We start from the raw sequence: 14179 nt of genomic DNA on the forward strand, positions 1-14179 counted from the left end.
GTTGAGCTCCCAGCGGGCGCTGGGACTCATCCATCGCTCGTTGAGCGCCGCGCGGCCACTTGCTTTGTGGATTTCAACTCCGAGAAAATCACGACAATTCTCGATAATTCATTAAAAATCCGATCAAGAATTTATTCAAAATCATGAAGAATTCGTGTGAATTCTATAGATTTTTAAAATCCACAAATATTAAAAATCTACATATTAGTTTCGATGCTCCCCATATATCCCACGGACATGTGTACTAATTAGTCATGATTTATTAGTCTTAATCTACTCTTGTGATAGTATTAATCTGAAATAATTTCAGACTAACTCAAACTCAATTTCTAATAATCTTGGAATAATTCAATTTCAAACAATCGTACGTCTCTTAAAGAAATGGGCACACACTTACGTTTTAGAATGTACATATACAATATATTTTAATATTACGATAATGGGAATAATTTGTTAATATTAGACTTGTTTTCAAAGGGATCCAACTCGAAAACGCATGGGCAGCATGGCTCCACGAATCGATGATTATCTTTATACAAAAAGTTTTATGTTATATAGTCCTTCCGTTCCAATTTAATAGGCCATAAAGATTGTAGATGAATGTTAAGAAACGAATAATTTATAATAAAATATAAAAGAGAACTTTTTTTAAAGATATGTTTATCCAAAAAAATATGAGAAAGAAATAAAGAAGAGATAATTATGTGTGAGGTACATTAATGACATTTGGTGTAAATAATGAGTTATGTGAAGATATTTGTTATATGTTGACTTTCTATTTTAGGAAGTGACCTACCTATTGAATTGTAACATTCAAATAAGGAAATATGATCTATTGAATTGGTCCGTCAATAATATCTGACGAGGACAAAGTATGCAACCCTAAGGATCAAAGTTGAAGCTGATAAAATATGCGGGATTTGATGTTATCTTGAAGTTGTTAGATGTTCGATAAAATGGGGATCAACTTGATGACTAAAGATTGGCTTGAAGAGTTCTAACTCTATTAGGACACAGATAAAGTTCTATTGTTACTATAATTCTTAATAATTTAAGCCTATAAATACGTATAAAGTCTCATGGTAAGATACACGCCACACATTATGCACGCGCAAATTATTCGCTATCAATATACAAAGTCTTAAAAGTTGTAATCATCTTTACGTTTTACTTGTTTTCTTTAATGTTAATATTCTTGTCACTTCCATTTATAGTAGTAGGATCCACAAACTCCACTCACAATAATATCTCCTACTATCAACTATTATTCATTACTTTCTCCAAATTCATGTCGTCCACAAAGTGACAACAATATTATAGACTGAAGGAGTATTAAATATGAATCTATACAAATTTTATATTATGATCTTACTTTGTTAATGGGCCTGGTCCATTAATTGAAAATTAATATTATTGGGAAGGTATATCAGAAATGAATATTCGAATTAATTATCGATGAGGCATAATATTAAGTTTCAATTAATGGGCCCGGCCCATTAGCACATTATACGAATCAATGCAACAGAGTTAAAGCCCAGCAAAATATATGAAGATCTAGACGAAGATCAGACGCGACACTTGTTGAAAAACATTCATGTTTTCTCTGGTTTTTCTCTCCCAAAACCTTAACCCAAAACCTCCATTCATCGTGCTGATTTAAGCATTAGAGTCTCGGATCATACCTCTGAGTCACGAACACTGCAATTAGGGCTGTGTTCACTTAGATCTCGCTATAATATCATGAACTAAATTGAAAGTTTATGAGGCAAGGCAAGGAGTTAGAGCTTGGAAGAATCATAGTATTTTTTTATTTTTTAAGTTAACGGATATGCATGTGAATATTTGCGTTTTCTGAAGATGCTTAATTTACGCATTTGGATATGTTTGAGCAAAAGTGTTGTGGTGAATTTTTGCGTTTTCTGAAGTTTGATGAGTAACAAATGCTTGATGGCGAGAACTGAAGTGCGAATGCGATAGTTATATTATTATCAACTGTGTATTACTGAAGCACAGGGAAATGCTCCAAAGTTATCTTTGATATAGGCTGGATAAATATTTTAAGAGTTTGATCATTTCAATAAATATAAAATGCAGGCTGCAGCATATATACCATATCTAATTTCTTCTTCTTTTTTTTCAATGATCTCAGAATGCAGCCTAGTTGAGGTTTGATTCAGCAGACGCCGTGAGGGGGCGGAATCCATGCTCAAGGCTGGCCTTCCAAATCTTTTCAATATTGAACATCACGTTTCCACACTCGTGTGAATTCCATTCTTCTGCAGCGTGCACGATTCCTGCTACACGCCACGCGCTCATCACTCTTCTTGGTAACCAGTTCTGTCATCAATGATAAGAAACTTTTATGTTTATTTATATGTTCAAATGGATTGAGATGAGATGATGTGTAGTTCCCCTAGATTTGTAACTGTTAATTTACCTCACAAGAGTCAACATTCTCGATATTCTTTGGAGCCAACATTGCTGGTGTAGTGTTATACAAGCAGTCTTTGCGCGTTTTCTTTGGGGGGAACTGAGAGAAGGGAATGAACATGGTTCCTTTGGATGCTTTTTGTTGATCTGTCTGGCTTAGTCCATCTCCCACCAACCATATCTGCAGACAGAGTAAACATAAGTGTAGTTCAAAATGTATATGAAAAGGTGGAGAGAGCTGAGCTGCCAACCTTGGAAGGGCTGCTTTTGGAGAGAATCAGATTACTTGCAGCCTCGCTGTTGAGCTTTGCTTTGATCTTCTTGTAGTCGTCTTCGTTCAATGTGAAGACCTATTGGCAGTTACAGCTCAAGTCATATAAATATGTATAGATGGTAAATGCATTGAGTTAGTTTGTTGATATATGGTAAAGCTCACCTGCATTCCCCCTTGGCATAAGGCAAGCGCGATGGAATAAGCAACCTTGGTTGGGTTGCCTCGGAGCACCACCTGAGTTGTTCCTTTTGGAATGCTGTTGAGAACTATGGCAACTGCTAAGCTACTCCCATCTACCAGTTTCACTCTCAGCAGAGGATGTCTCCTCAAGAAAAGATCGCCGTTTCTGTTAAGCCCCTCCTCCTGGATTAAGATTGGATAAGTTAGATGCTCTGTTGAAGCTAAACTGAACAGAACACGGCCGCGTTTTAGAGCTTCAACTTGCCTGATTAAGTAGGCCGAGGCTCAGCACCTTCACTCCACTTTCATCAGCTTCGAGTATTGCATCCTCAATCAGGTTGTTGATCCACTCTCTCTGCCAGTGCATGTAGTACTGTATATAAAAACTGAAGTCAGTAGTAGTTTGTTTCACTCTTATTATTGAACTAATGTTTGTAGTTTCTCTGTTTTTTACTTGGATGCTATACTTGGGCACAGCCCATGTCTGCAGTTTTAGGTTCTTGAAGGCGTTCCTCTCGACAACGAATGTGCGGCCGTATATCCAAGTGATCATCATAGACCATATTGTGACAGGCCACATTAGCCACAGATACCACCTGGATTTGTGAGGCTCGGAAGCCAAGCTCGCGAATCCAATGCGAAGATGATATATGGACTCTGGCGTCGTTAGATGAGTGAGATGCACCAGGTCAGGTACGTCGTCCTTCCTCACTAGCGAGCTTTCGTACAATGAATCAGAGGACTTGTCCATGGTGCCGTAGACGTAGTCATAGAACGGCATGAAGAGTGAATAATTGGTCCGAAATTGAGTGTGGTGCAGGGAGTGGTACCTGCAGTATAATCAAATCTTATATTAATTTCTAGACAAGTAAAAATTTTGGTGTGGAGCCATTCTTCATATTTACTATGTAGGTCAATCATATATATTTCCGTATAGAAAAGTATATCTAGATCTAGCATGCTGCGAGGTGCAATGTGACACATAAATCTTGAAATTTATGAGGCTCAACTGCTTGAATTTCTAGGTACCTTTGTAGGATGGGATATGGAATGTGACAGACTTAGATCTTTTCTATAACCGGCCTAAAGTTAGATAAGAAATAAAATTGTATGAAACCCCAATAGAAGAATTGGTATAAGAGGATAGCATAGTAGCTTGAGGAGATGTACACATATCACATTATTTCCAGCAATTATTAAATTTTGAAGGGCCCCTAGTAAGTTATTATTGAGAGGCATTAATCACATGGAGATGAACATATAGGTAGATCATCTTAAAAAAGATCAGTTGGGGACCCGACCCTACCCCCATCATGCTCACTTAATCTCACACACATTGTTGAAGAAATGAAGATAGATCGGAGTACTCACGAAGGCGTGTAGACGAGGTACTTGAGGGGCGGGAAGACGGAGAAGATGCGTTTTGGTATGTGCTCGAAGTTGCAGTGTCCCATGTTGTTCATGAAGTCGATGTAGGTGATGTAACCTGCAAATGAGACCATGGAGGCTGTCTTCGTCCACAGCGTTGTGAGCAGCGGTATAGCAAACAGAACGAAGTAGGCTATGTGCTCCCCGAATGGATGGATCACAGCTGCCAAATACCAAGAACATGGATGGTTAAGTCTATCAAAAACTTCACCTAATCTTGGTATATAATCTTACACGTGATGGGCTCGGTGGCGATGGAGGAGTGGTGGTGGGAATGGTAGCGCGAGTAGAGGAAGTGGTGGTGCAGCGCTCTGTGCAGCCAGTAGTAGAGGAACTCGACGGGCCCTGCATGAAGCAGGATTGTCCAGATCACGCCGTCGGTTCGCCACCACGGCAGGTTATGAGACTCCTTGACGTAGTTATAACCAATATAGAACAAAATCCCATTGAATATGATCTGATCATCCCAGTTTCTCTCCCGATCGACCTGCTCGAACTCGATGTTCTTGTCGACTATCCGGTTGCTCCCCTTGGCCGTTCGATAGCGAGAGTAGGAAATCCACAGCTGGTTGTGCAGCATTCTTGTTAGCAAGAAAGGGAATATGATTAGGTGCCCCAAATCCCTTTCATTTTCATCCTTCACCATGTATGAGTATGTTGAGTGTATTGCCCATGGCGCTATTACCACATACTACAACACCAAAACACTTGTATTAATCCAACGTAAATTGTAGTGAATCATCCAACTATATGAAACAAAAGTAGGAATGTTAAGAAATACTACCTTGTAGTCTCCGAGCCACGTCCATGGCCACTCAGTGAGAATTCCTGGTTTAGACGCCATTCTCTTTTCCCCCTCTTAGGTTTCTAATGTTTCTCTACCTTTACGTCCATATATTACCTTTATAGTGAAGATAATGTGTGGACTCATCACTTTTCCATTATGGCATTCCATTGATTCTGCCTAATAACCACCCCTACACGTGTTTCCTCTTGTTCGGTTTGTTTCTCTCCCTTGCTCTAAGAGTTACTGTCGGCATCCATGAAAGTACTATTGAGATATTATAATCGTCACATTCTTTTGGACAAATTCAATTTAAACTAACAATTTTCACTCATAACCTCACTCGGTGGATCTCGTAAAATGAAGAGGTGGTCTTGGATACAAAGTGTACCGTACAATCGTATCCAGATCATGACCCGCATTCTGATCCAAATCGTGTGAATGACACTATTCGGTTATACAAATGACACTATAACATTGTAAATGACACTGTGTATAACTGACATTATTCAGAAATATAAATGACATTTTCTGTAATTGACACTATAAGATTGAAAATGACGATATATCGCTTTAAAAATGTTTTAGTGTCATTTATATAATCGAATAGTGTTATTTACACGATTTGGGTCAGAATGCAGGTTCGGATCAAGATGCGGATCATGATCTGAGTGCAGATTAACGCGATCGCTACCATATACCCGTTATACTTGAGTTTTTGTGTAAAATGAATTACTGTGTGGTCAAATCCAGCCCAATATAATGTCCCAAACCCAAGCAAGGCAGAGGCAGATGCAGCCACCCTTAGCTGTCCTTTAAAACAGCATGACTTATAAATGGCGCATTTATTAGTCCCAACTGCCCAATCAATTGCGGGATTGAGTAATTGAGACTAACCGCTCATTACTTCTAATTTAGTGAAACAGCAGAGTTCCTATGCGGATTCATCTGTTTCATGCTCCTTCATTTCTGGTATAATTTGGCCTACAAACCAATCCCAAACTTCTTGCTTTTTTTCTCTCTTCTTCCTCTCCTCCATCGATAATTTAAATAAACTCATTTAGGCAAATTTTTGAAACCACCTCGAAAGATTGAATTATTTATGCTGGATGTGATTGTTTATTATTCTTAATTTTAAATGTGTTTTTTTTTTTTTTTGGACGTATAGTTTGGGAATGGGGAAGGCCACGGTATCAGTTGACGATTTGTTTAATAAAATCAGACATTATTAAGGGCATTTAATTAATTCGTGGATGTAGACGAATGGCTTTGAATATTATAGTATACTTGATAATGCAAAACTATGATCTTTGTCACACTTCACAATCTAGTTTCATTTTGTCTCATTTTAGTCAACTTGTTTAGCTGGAACACGAAGCGCGTCGGGTCGACGCGCATACTGCCATTAACAGCTCTCCTATGTTGCAAACTGAGCTGTGGAAAAAAATATTGCCACTAGCAACTCCTATGTTGCAGACTTTTCATTAGATTTCTGAGTTACTGATGGATGTGTGATGTGTCTCCTATGTTGCAAACCAGATGTGGGTTAATTTAATTTGTCTCAGTGTGATGGTAAAAGGAAAAGAAAAGGTGAAGGTGAATGTAGTGGTCACTAGAGTCGCTCCGTCCCGCTTCAAATGACTCAATTTTTATTTTGGATCGTCCCACTTTAAATGACTCAACCCAAATTTAAAAATAAAATTAGGCATTTAACACTATTTTTTGGGTTGTCCCATCACCACTTTACACCTTTATCACACATTTCTTAATCTTCGTGCCCAATTTTTTGAGTCATTTGAAGCGAGACGGAGGAAATACTATATTGAAAGCACTTAGCGAAAAATATCAGTGAAAGATTATGACAGTGAATCCACGAATATTCACTTCGCTATGGCGTATGTCTGTTGTTTGTAAACTATGAATGACTCGTGCCTCCATTTTTTACTTGTCTCGTGCACTTTAATTCTCCAGTTCAATCTATCTTTACGGTGAATTATCTGGCAACGCGCACCCTATGCAAATTAATCATCTTAACTAATCACATCAGATTAGATGATCACATGACGGTGGACTCGACTTTGAAATTTTTGACCTTAGGCACTATATTATCTTATCACTGTGTCAACATACGCACCCATTGTATGAAAAATTTTTGGTAGAAAAAATAAATACTTTAAAAGATTGTGTAACGGTGAACTTGAACTTTAGATCTTTAGTCTCAAACATTATAATTTATAATCACACTATTATTAGGCCAACACATGTAAATTTATAGTCAACTTCAATCATTTACAACCTAAATAAACAGTTCAACATTGTTTACATTTTACAAATTTCAAACCAACATCCGAGTCATAATTTTAATTTCCTTATAAATGGGCAGTGAACCGGCGATCCGAACTAAACCGAACTGAAACCGTCGGTTCATAATTTGAACAAAGACCGTATAACTTTCCTCGCGGCCCGATTTTAATTCGATTCAAACCGAAACTGTGAACACATGTGCATGCTATTGAATGTGGATGATCCGGTGAGAAAAAGCACATATTAATGCAACAGGCGAGTAAGCACCGAACAGTAACCGACCATTACACAAACTTTATTACAGAAATGTCTTTTATGGGAATTGTGCTGTCTAGGCCACGCCACGAGAAAAAGAAACCCCATATTTAAATTTTGCATATGCTTTCAATTCTAAACTAAAATCTTCAAGACCAGTCCAGGTCCGTAGCTACAGCAACTCAAATCAATCTTTATTTATTTATTTATTTATTGGAATATGGTTCATCTTCATCTAAATAGTCCTTAACTCCTTAATTAGCGATATAAGTATTAATTACTGTTCAGTTAAGGCGCTTACCAAGTTCTGTGACTAATTGATATTGCAATTAAATGAATGAAATATAGGTATTAGGCGTCCGATTATATTTATTTTGGTCGACTTTCTTTATTTCTTATTTAAATGAATCAGTACTCTTTTGCTTCTTAACTTTACTAACGTAAGACTATAAACAAATAAAAATAAAAAATAACGCAAGCCTGTAAACTAGTACTGGTACTTGAGGCATCAAAAGATTCTCTTTCTTTCAAGAGGTCATTGGTTCAAGTCTCATCGAAAGAGTGTGTGTTGTGTTTTATTTGGTTTATTGAGATGTACTTGATTGAATAATTTGTAATAGTGTACTTGTCATTTGATTAATTCATTGATGTAATATACAATTTCATGATAGTAAATTAGTAGTAATATATATCTGCCAATACGCATGTATTGCTTCATTTGCTTGATAGTATTTAGTTTGTCTTCGAGTTCATTATGCTTGGATACGATTCATTCCGACGAACTTTGAACATGTATTTGCGATCTCAATAAAATTTTGAATTAATTTGGATTGTGTAATGTGTTTGATTCTCCTTTGTGACATTTATTAGACGGTGTATTAACTATTAAGCTTTACATGAATAATTATTGTTTCTTTAATACGCGTAAAGCCTAGCTATATACAGATTCCAGATAAATGTGCACGTGCCCACCGTGGGAACAGTTACCCCCAAATTTAATTTTTTACTTTTACTAAGTACACCATAGTCCATACGTCCGCCAATCAATTTTTTATTTGTCTCTAAAATTTTGTCCACCAATTAACTTCCTATTATGCTTTATGGACATATATACCTTCTTTTACTTTTTAAATTACTACACTTTACCAATTGGATTATTTTTCATTTTATTTATTTTCGAATTTTCAGTTTATTTATTTTCTGCAAATTTTATTTCTAGTTTATTTATTTTCCAGTTTATTTATTTATTTTCGGAATTTTCAGTTTATTTATTTATTTTCAAATTTTCAATTTATTTATTTTCTGAAAAATTTATTTCTAGTTTATTTATTTATTTTCTGAAAATTTTATTTCTAGTTTATTTATTTTCCAGTTTATTTATTTATTTTCTCAATTTTCAGTTTATTTATTTATTTATTTGTGAATTTTCAATTTATTTTTTTCTGAAAAATTTATTTCTAGTTTATTTATTTTCTGAACTTTCAGTTTATTTATTTATTTATTTTCAAATTTTCGGTTTATTTATTTTCTGAAAAATTTATTTCTAGTTTATTTATTTATTTATTTTCAAATTTTCAGTTTATTTATTTATTTTTGAATTATCAGTTTATTTATTTTCTAAAAAAATTATTTCCAGTTTATTTATTTATTTATTTTCTGAATTTTCATTTTATTTATTAATTTATTTTCGAATTTTCAGTTTATTTATTTCCAATTTATTTATTTTCGTGTTTATTTATTTATTTATTTTCTGAATTTTCAGTTTATTTATTAATTTATTTTCGAATTTTCAGTTTATTTATTTCCAATTTATTTATTTTCGTGTTTATTTATTTATTTATTTTCTGAATTTTCAGTTTATTTATTAATGTCAAAGAGCTAGTCAAAGATTAGTAAAAGTAATCACAATACATTAGCACTACCATTTTAGTCTTTTATACCACATTTTTTAGCTTTCTTAATTTCCGTGCCGAACACCAAACAGGAAATTTATTGGTGGACAGAGGGAGTATATTTATAAAAATTTCATTGAAAATTGATAATTGAGAATGCGTGTGAACTCTCGGGAACAAGTGAATCATTTTTATGAACAAGCATTTTGGTATGCGTTCAAATTTTGGAGGGTGATGTGCATATTTTAGTTGTTCATATTTTTGGATTATTGTGTGCTTTAATTGAATTTAATATATGCACTTAAGATGATTTTTAGTGTAGAAATTAAAGAGGTCGATGTTGATGGAGTCAAAGAGAAGCAAGTAGAGAAGAAGCAATATTTGTGGAATTTATTGGAAGATTTCGATGCATGCAAAATTAAGAGTTGGAGGAGAAAGCCTGAAAAGAATAAAGCTTATGTTTTATGATTATAAATTGAAAACGAGTTTCATTGTAATTTTATTAAATATTATTTTATGTCATAGTTAATGAGCTAATAGTCATAGTATTAATTTACTATTTCTTAAGTTAAGCCCATTAACTAGAAAGTGGCGGTTAGGTATATATGATTATTAGAATAGCTTTTGTTTAGGAATGAACATCTTTCGGCAATACATTTTGGTGGCGGCTGGAGTTTGGGAACTTTGGCAGAAGAGACATTGGCGGCGGAGTAGATTATTTGTTTTTTAGTTATAGAGTATTTCTTTTGTGCACGAGTTTCAAGAACAATTCGGTAACCAGTATCAATTGAATTCTTATTGCTTTTATTTTCTTATGATTTCTTATTTATTTATTATATTTTATTTTAATAGTATGAGTAGCTATTTTCTAGTTCGGCGAGAATAATGAAGTATTGATTTAATAATCTGCGAGACCTAATTGAGCATATAATTGATTCATGTTGATTCCGATTTGTTCCTTGTGTTTAAGGCCAGTTCTGATTTAATTTAAACGTGATCAACTCAGGTTAAATTGGATTACAGTCAATTGGTTCCCCAATCCGTAATTGTTGGAATAAGACTGATTAGTGATAAAGCTACCGTGTTCGTAGTATGAATAAATTGGTGGATTAATTATTATTAGCGTATCTAGGATAATCTGTCTAAACTGGGTTCCTTCATCTTAATGCTATTAGAATATTAAATTTAGGTCTGACGTCTCCAGCTAGGTTATATTTTAATAAGGGAAATAAGCAGGTCTGGCGTCTCCAGCTGTTTATCGACATAGTAAGTAGGAATTGGGGTACGTCCGTTACGTTTACGGTATCTTATAACTGGTTGGTTGATAGAGATTAATTCATCTTTGAGTCAATGAACAGAGTATTAAAATTGATATGGATTTACTGGAGTCGAGTTACCTTTCATTAGTTGCTTTCTAGAATATTTTCGTGCTTTATTTGTTTTCTTAGTTGATAATTATTTATGGGGTAATTGCCCCTAAATACATTACATTTCCCCATTTTCTGGTATTGCACATCACCTTTGAAATCCGCTTCACAATACATCACCTTTCCTTTTTCTTTTTTTTTTTTCCTGAAATTGCACATGGTCAGCCAACCACCAAACGTGAAAATGATGTGGAAGCCGGAAACGCCACGTATACACACCGAAAAATTAGTTTAATTGACATGGTAGCCATGTAGGCAAAACTACGTAGTTTTGAGTTCTATTTTTTTTTATTTTTTTTTCTTTCGAAAATACAAAAAATATCAATAATTCTAAAATGTGAAATTAAGCTAATGTCCTAATTTTCGCACCATACTTCTTCTCAAAAGAACAAAGCGGTACTCATCCAGATAGTGTCGTTGGGCGCCATTGACATTCGTGAAGCTCGATTTCGGGAATCCGTCGGCGGAGATGAAGATAAGGTATCTGGATTACAAGATTGAGATGAAGGAGAGCTCTCTCATCAAACGTTATCCGATGGATCATCCCGTGCTCAGAGATCCGATGTCGATACACAGGCATGGATGGAGTAAGTTAAGAGATGTCTACTTGAATAATCAGAATGTCACCATTGATGAACGGAGATTTAGAGCTACTTTGGCTAAGCCGCTCAAGCTTTTGCGTCGTTGATTTGTGTCAGAATCATTCTTTCATCTTTGTTTTGTAATCATTTTTCGCATTTCATCTTTAGTTTTTTTTCATATCTTTGAATATAATTTTTTTTTAAATGTTCCATCTTTTCAATGTGGAGTTAATTACAGATTATATCACCTGAGCTTTTTTTATGTTAATTATTATTATTATTATGGTGCGAAAGCTTTGTTCATTTGAGAAGAAGTGTGGTGTGAAAATTATGGTATTAGCTTAATTTCATATTTTAGAATTATTGATATTTTTTGTATTTTTTTTTAAATAGAACTCAAAATTACGTAGTTTTGCCTACATGGCTGCCACGTCAATTAAAATAATTTTCCGGCGTGTATACGTGGTGTTTCCGGCTTCCACGTCATTTTCACGTTTGGTAGTTGGCTGATCATGTGCAATTTCAGAAAAAAAAAAAGGAAAGGTGATGTATTCTGAGGCGGATTTCAAAGGTGATGTGCAATACCAGAAAAATGAGAAAAGGTAATGTATTTAGGGGCAATTACCCCATTATTTTTCTCAAATTTAAGGCGTGGTGGCTACACCAAAATTTAGGTCTTTAGGAAATTGGATGATTTTACCTGCTCTCTGTGGTTCGATCCTGCTTATCATTATACTCACTTAATTCTTGATAGTATAACATGAATTATTTGGTGGTATACGACGACCACGAGAGGGGGCGAAATTTTCACCATATTAAATATATAGGTTTGTTCGTCACTTTTATTAGTTTATTCGTAGAATTTATTGATTTATTCATTATTGTCATTTCTGACGAAAAATAAAATTATCAATAGAATTCATGGTGTGGAGTTCGAATCTCATAAGTACTGATAATTTTATTTTTCGTAATTTAAACATTTACACAACGAATTTATACGTGTTCTACATAGAATTCATACATTTACATATAGTTTCTCTAAAATTAAATCTCAACCGTTAGATTAGTAGATCAATTATTTAAATTTATCTCTAATAGCCAAGCCTTCGAGATGTTCAAGAAAGAACCACTAAATAAAAGAATGGAGAACCATTTTCAATCATTCGATCATCAAGATCTAAGGTGGGTGCATCATCTTGTTGGATGAATGCAGATCCTAGGTTCAAATCCTGAATGCAGATCATAGGTTCGAATCTTGAAGGAAGCAATTTTTTTATTTTTTTGAGTGCATTAATTTTTATAGTGGATGCATTAGGTTTGATAGTTCTCACGTTCTCACAAATAATGTAGTTCTCTCCAGAACCACAGACACACACACACACACACATATATATATATATATATAATTATTTAAAATGAAATGAAAAATCAATCTCAGTCCTTCGATCATGAATATTTATGATAGATGCATTTATATTGTTGGATGAATGTAGCACTTGGATTCAAATATTGCAGAGAAGAAAAAAATTATTTTATTTTGTTCGAATACAGTTAATTTGACGACGTATACACATGCCAGTGCAATATTTTGACAATTCTTATTTTAAATTGTGATAGTTTCCCAATAACCAATTCTACATGTGTGTGTATGTTTGAGTAAAAGAATATACGAATCGAAGTAGTAAAAACACACAAAACTAGATAAGTAGTCTCTTGGTACGATGTTTATCTTCTAATTAATAGGTCGGGAGTTTGAGTCACCTAAAATGTTAGAGTGTAAATGTGTTTTTTCTTTATTTGGATGTAACAAATAATACTTTATTGCCAAGTGTGTGAGAGAGAGAGATAAATACAACTAATAGAGTCATATCATATGTGTTGAAAAATAAATTAGACCTCATCATCATTGTGTCAAGTCAGCTTCATATTTGTTAATGCGGCGAACTTCAACTTGGTTACCAATATCTCAAACTTTAATTAATGAACAGGTCGGTCAAGAAAAGAAATAAATTTCCATTCAAGAAATTTCATTTCATTAAAACAATAATAATGGAGTTTTTATGAGCTCGAAACGCAATAAAAGCATTGGCAACTATAATAAAATATCTCCATCTACCACCTCAATCCATTCATTACTATAGATTCCAATATACGTATGAGGGGTATACGGAATCAACAAATCTTTCCAAAACGATATGTATAATATGCGCGCGAGAATGTGAACAAATTGGGAAAAGAATATGACTACACTCCAAACAACATCCAACGTGGAAGACGAATCATTTTCCGGCACCTCCTCTTAGTATTTGTATCTCGTGCAATGTACCGAGGACGTTTTGATATTCCTATATTTATATAAAATTGACGGATTCTTGAATGTATGATGTGATTTTAACCTTGAGACCTAGTGGAGATATGTGAATCATAGGAAACTATTCTTATGCGCTTTTGAGAGTTAGTAAATTTTCTTGAGATCTAGCAGAGATAGAAAATATACTGATCTACATTCGTTGCTGCTCTAGCGAGAGTAATTGATTAATTAAGTGATCTCTCATCATAACTGGATTAAACTGGTACATAGGATTAATAGATTAATTGTGTAGATTTAGTTAATGAACTAATTA

General features: G+C 34.3%; 1 protein-coding gene across 1 annotated transcript; it reads right to left on the reverse strand.

The window, feature by feature from the left end:
• Nucleotides 1-1958: 1958 nt before the first annotated feature.
• On the reverse strand, nucleotides 1959-5461 carry LOC131022151 (very-long-chain aldehyde decarbonylase CER1-like). Its single transcript, XM_057951567.1, has 9 exons — nucleotides 5097-5461; nucleotides 4547-5003; nucleotides 4256-4475; nucleotides 3339-3714; nucleotides 3150-3257; nucleotides 2867-3067; nucleotides 2682-2780; nucleotides 2438-2611; nucleotides 1959-2337 (listed from the first exon to the last, which is right to left on the reverse strand). The coding sequence occupies exons 1-9, from the start codon at nucleotides 5154-5156 to the stop codon at nucleotides 2158-2160; spliced, it is 1875 nt and encodes a 624-aa protein (XP_057807550.1). The 5' UTR covers nucleotides 5157-5461; the 3' UTR covers nucleotides 1959-2157.
• Between the last annotated feature and the right edge of the window lie 8718 nt (nucleotides 5462-14179).

The sequence above is a fragment of the Salvia miltiorrhiza genome, chromosome 4 (genome assembly GCF_028751815.1).
Source record: "Salvia miltiorrhiza cultivar Shanhuang (shh) chromosome 4, IMPLAD_Smil_shh, whole genome shotgun sequence".
Classification (NCBI taxonomy): domain Eukaryota; kingdom Viridiplantae; phylum Streptophyta; class Magnoliopsida; order Lamiales; family Lamiaceae; genus Salvia; species Salvia miltiorrhiza.

Coding starts and splice junctions, on each gene's coding strand:
- LOC131022151 (XM_057951567.1), bottom strand. CDS start 5,156: ATGGCGTCTAAACCAGGAATTCTCACTGAGTGGCCATGGACGTGGCTC. Junction 5,004..5,096: donor CGTGGCTCGGAGACTACAAG/GTAGTATTTCTT, acceptor TTGGTGTTGTAG/TATGTGGTAATAGCGCCATG. Junction 4,476..4,546: donor CGCCACCGAGCCCATCACGT/GTAAGATTATAT, acceptor GGTATTTGGCAG/CTGTGATCCATCCATTCGGG.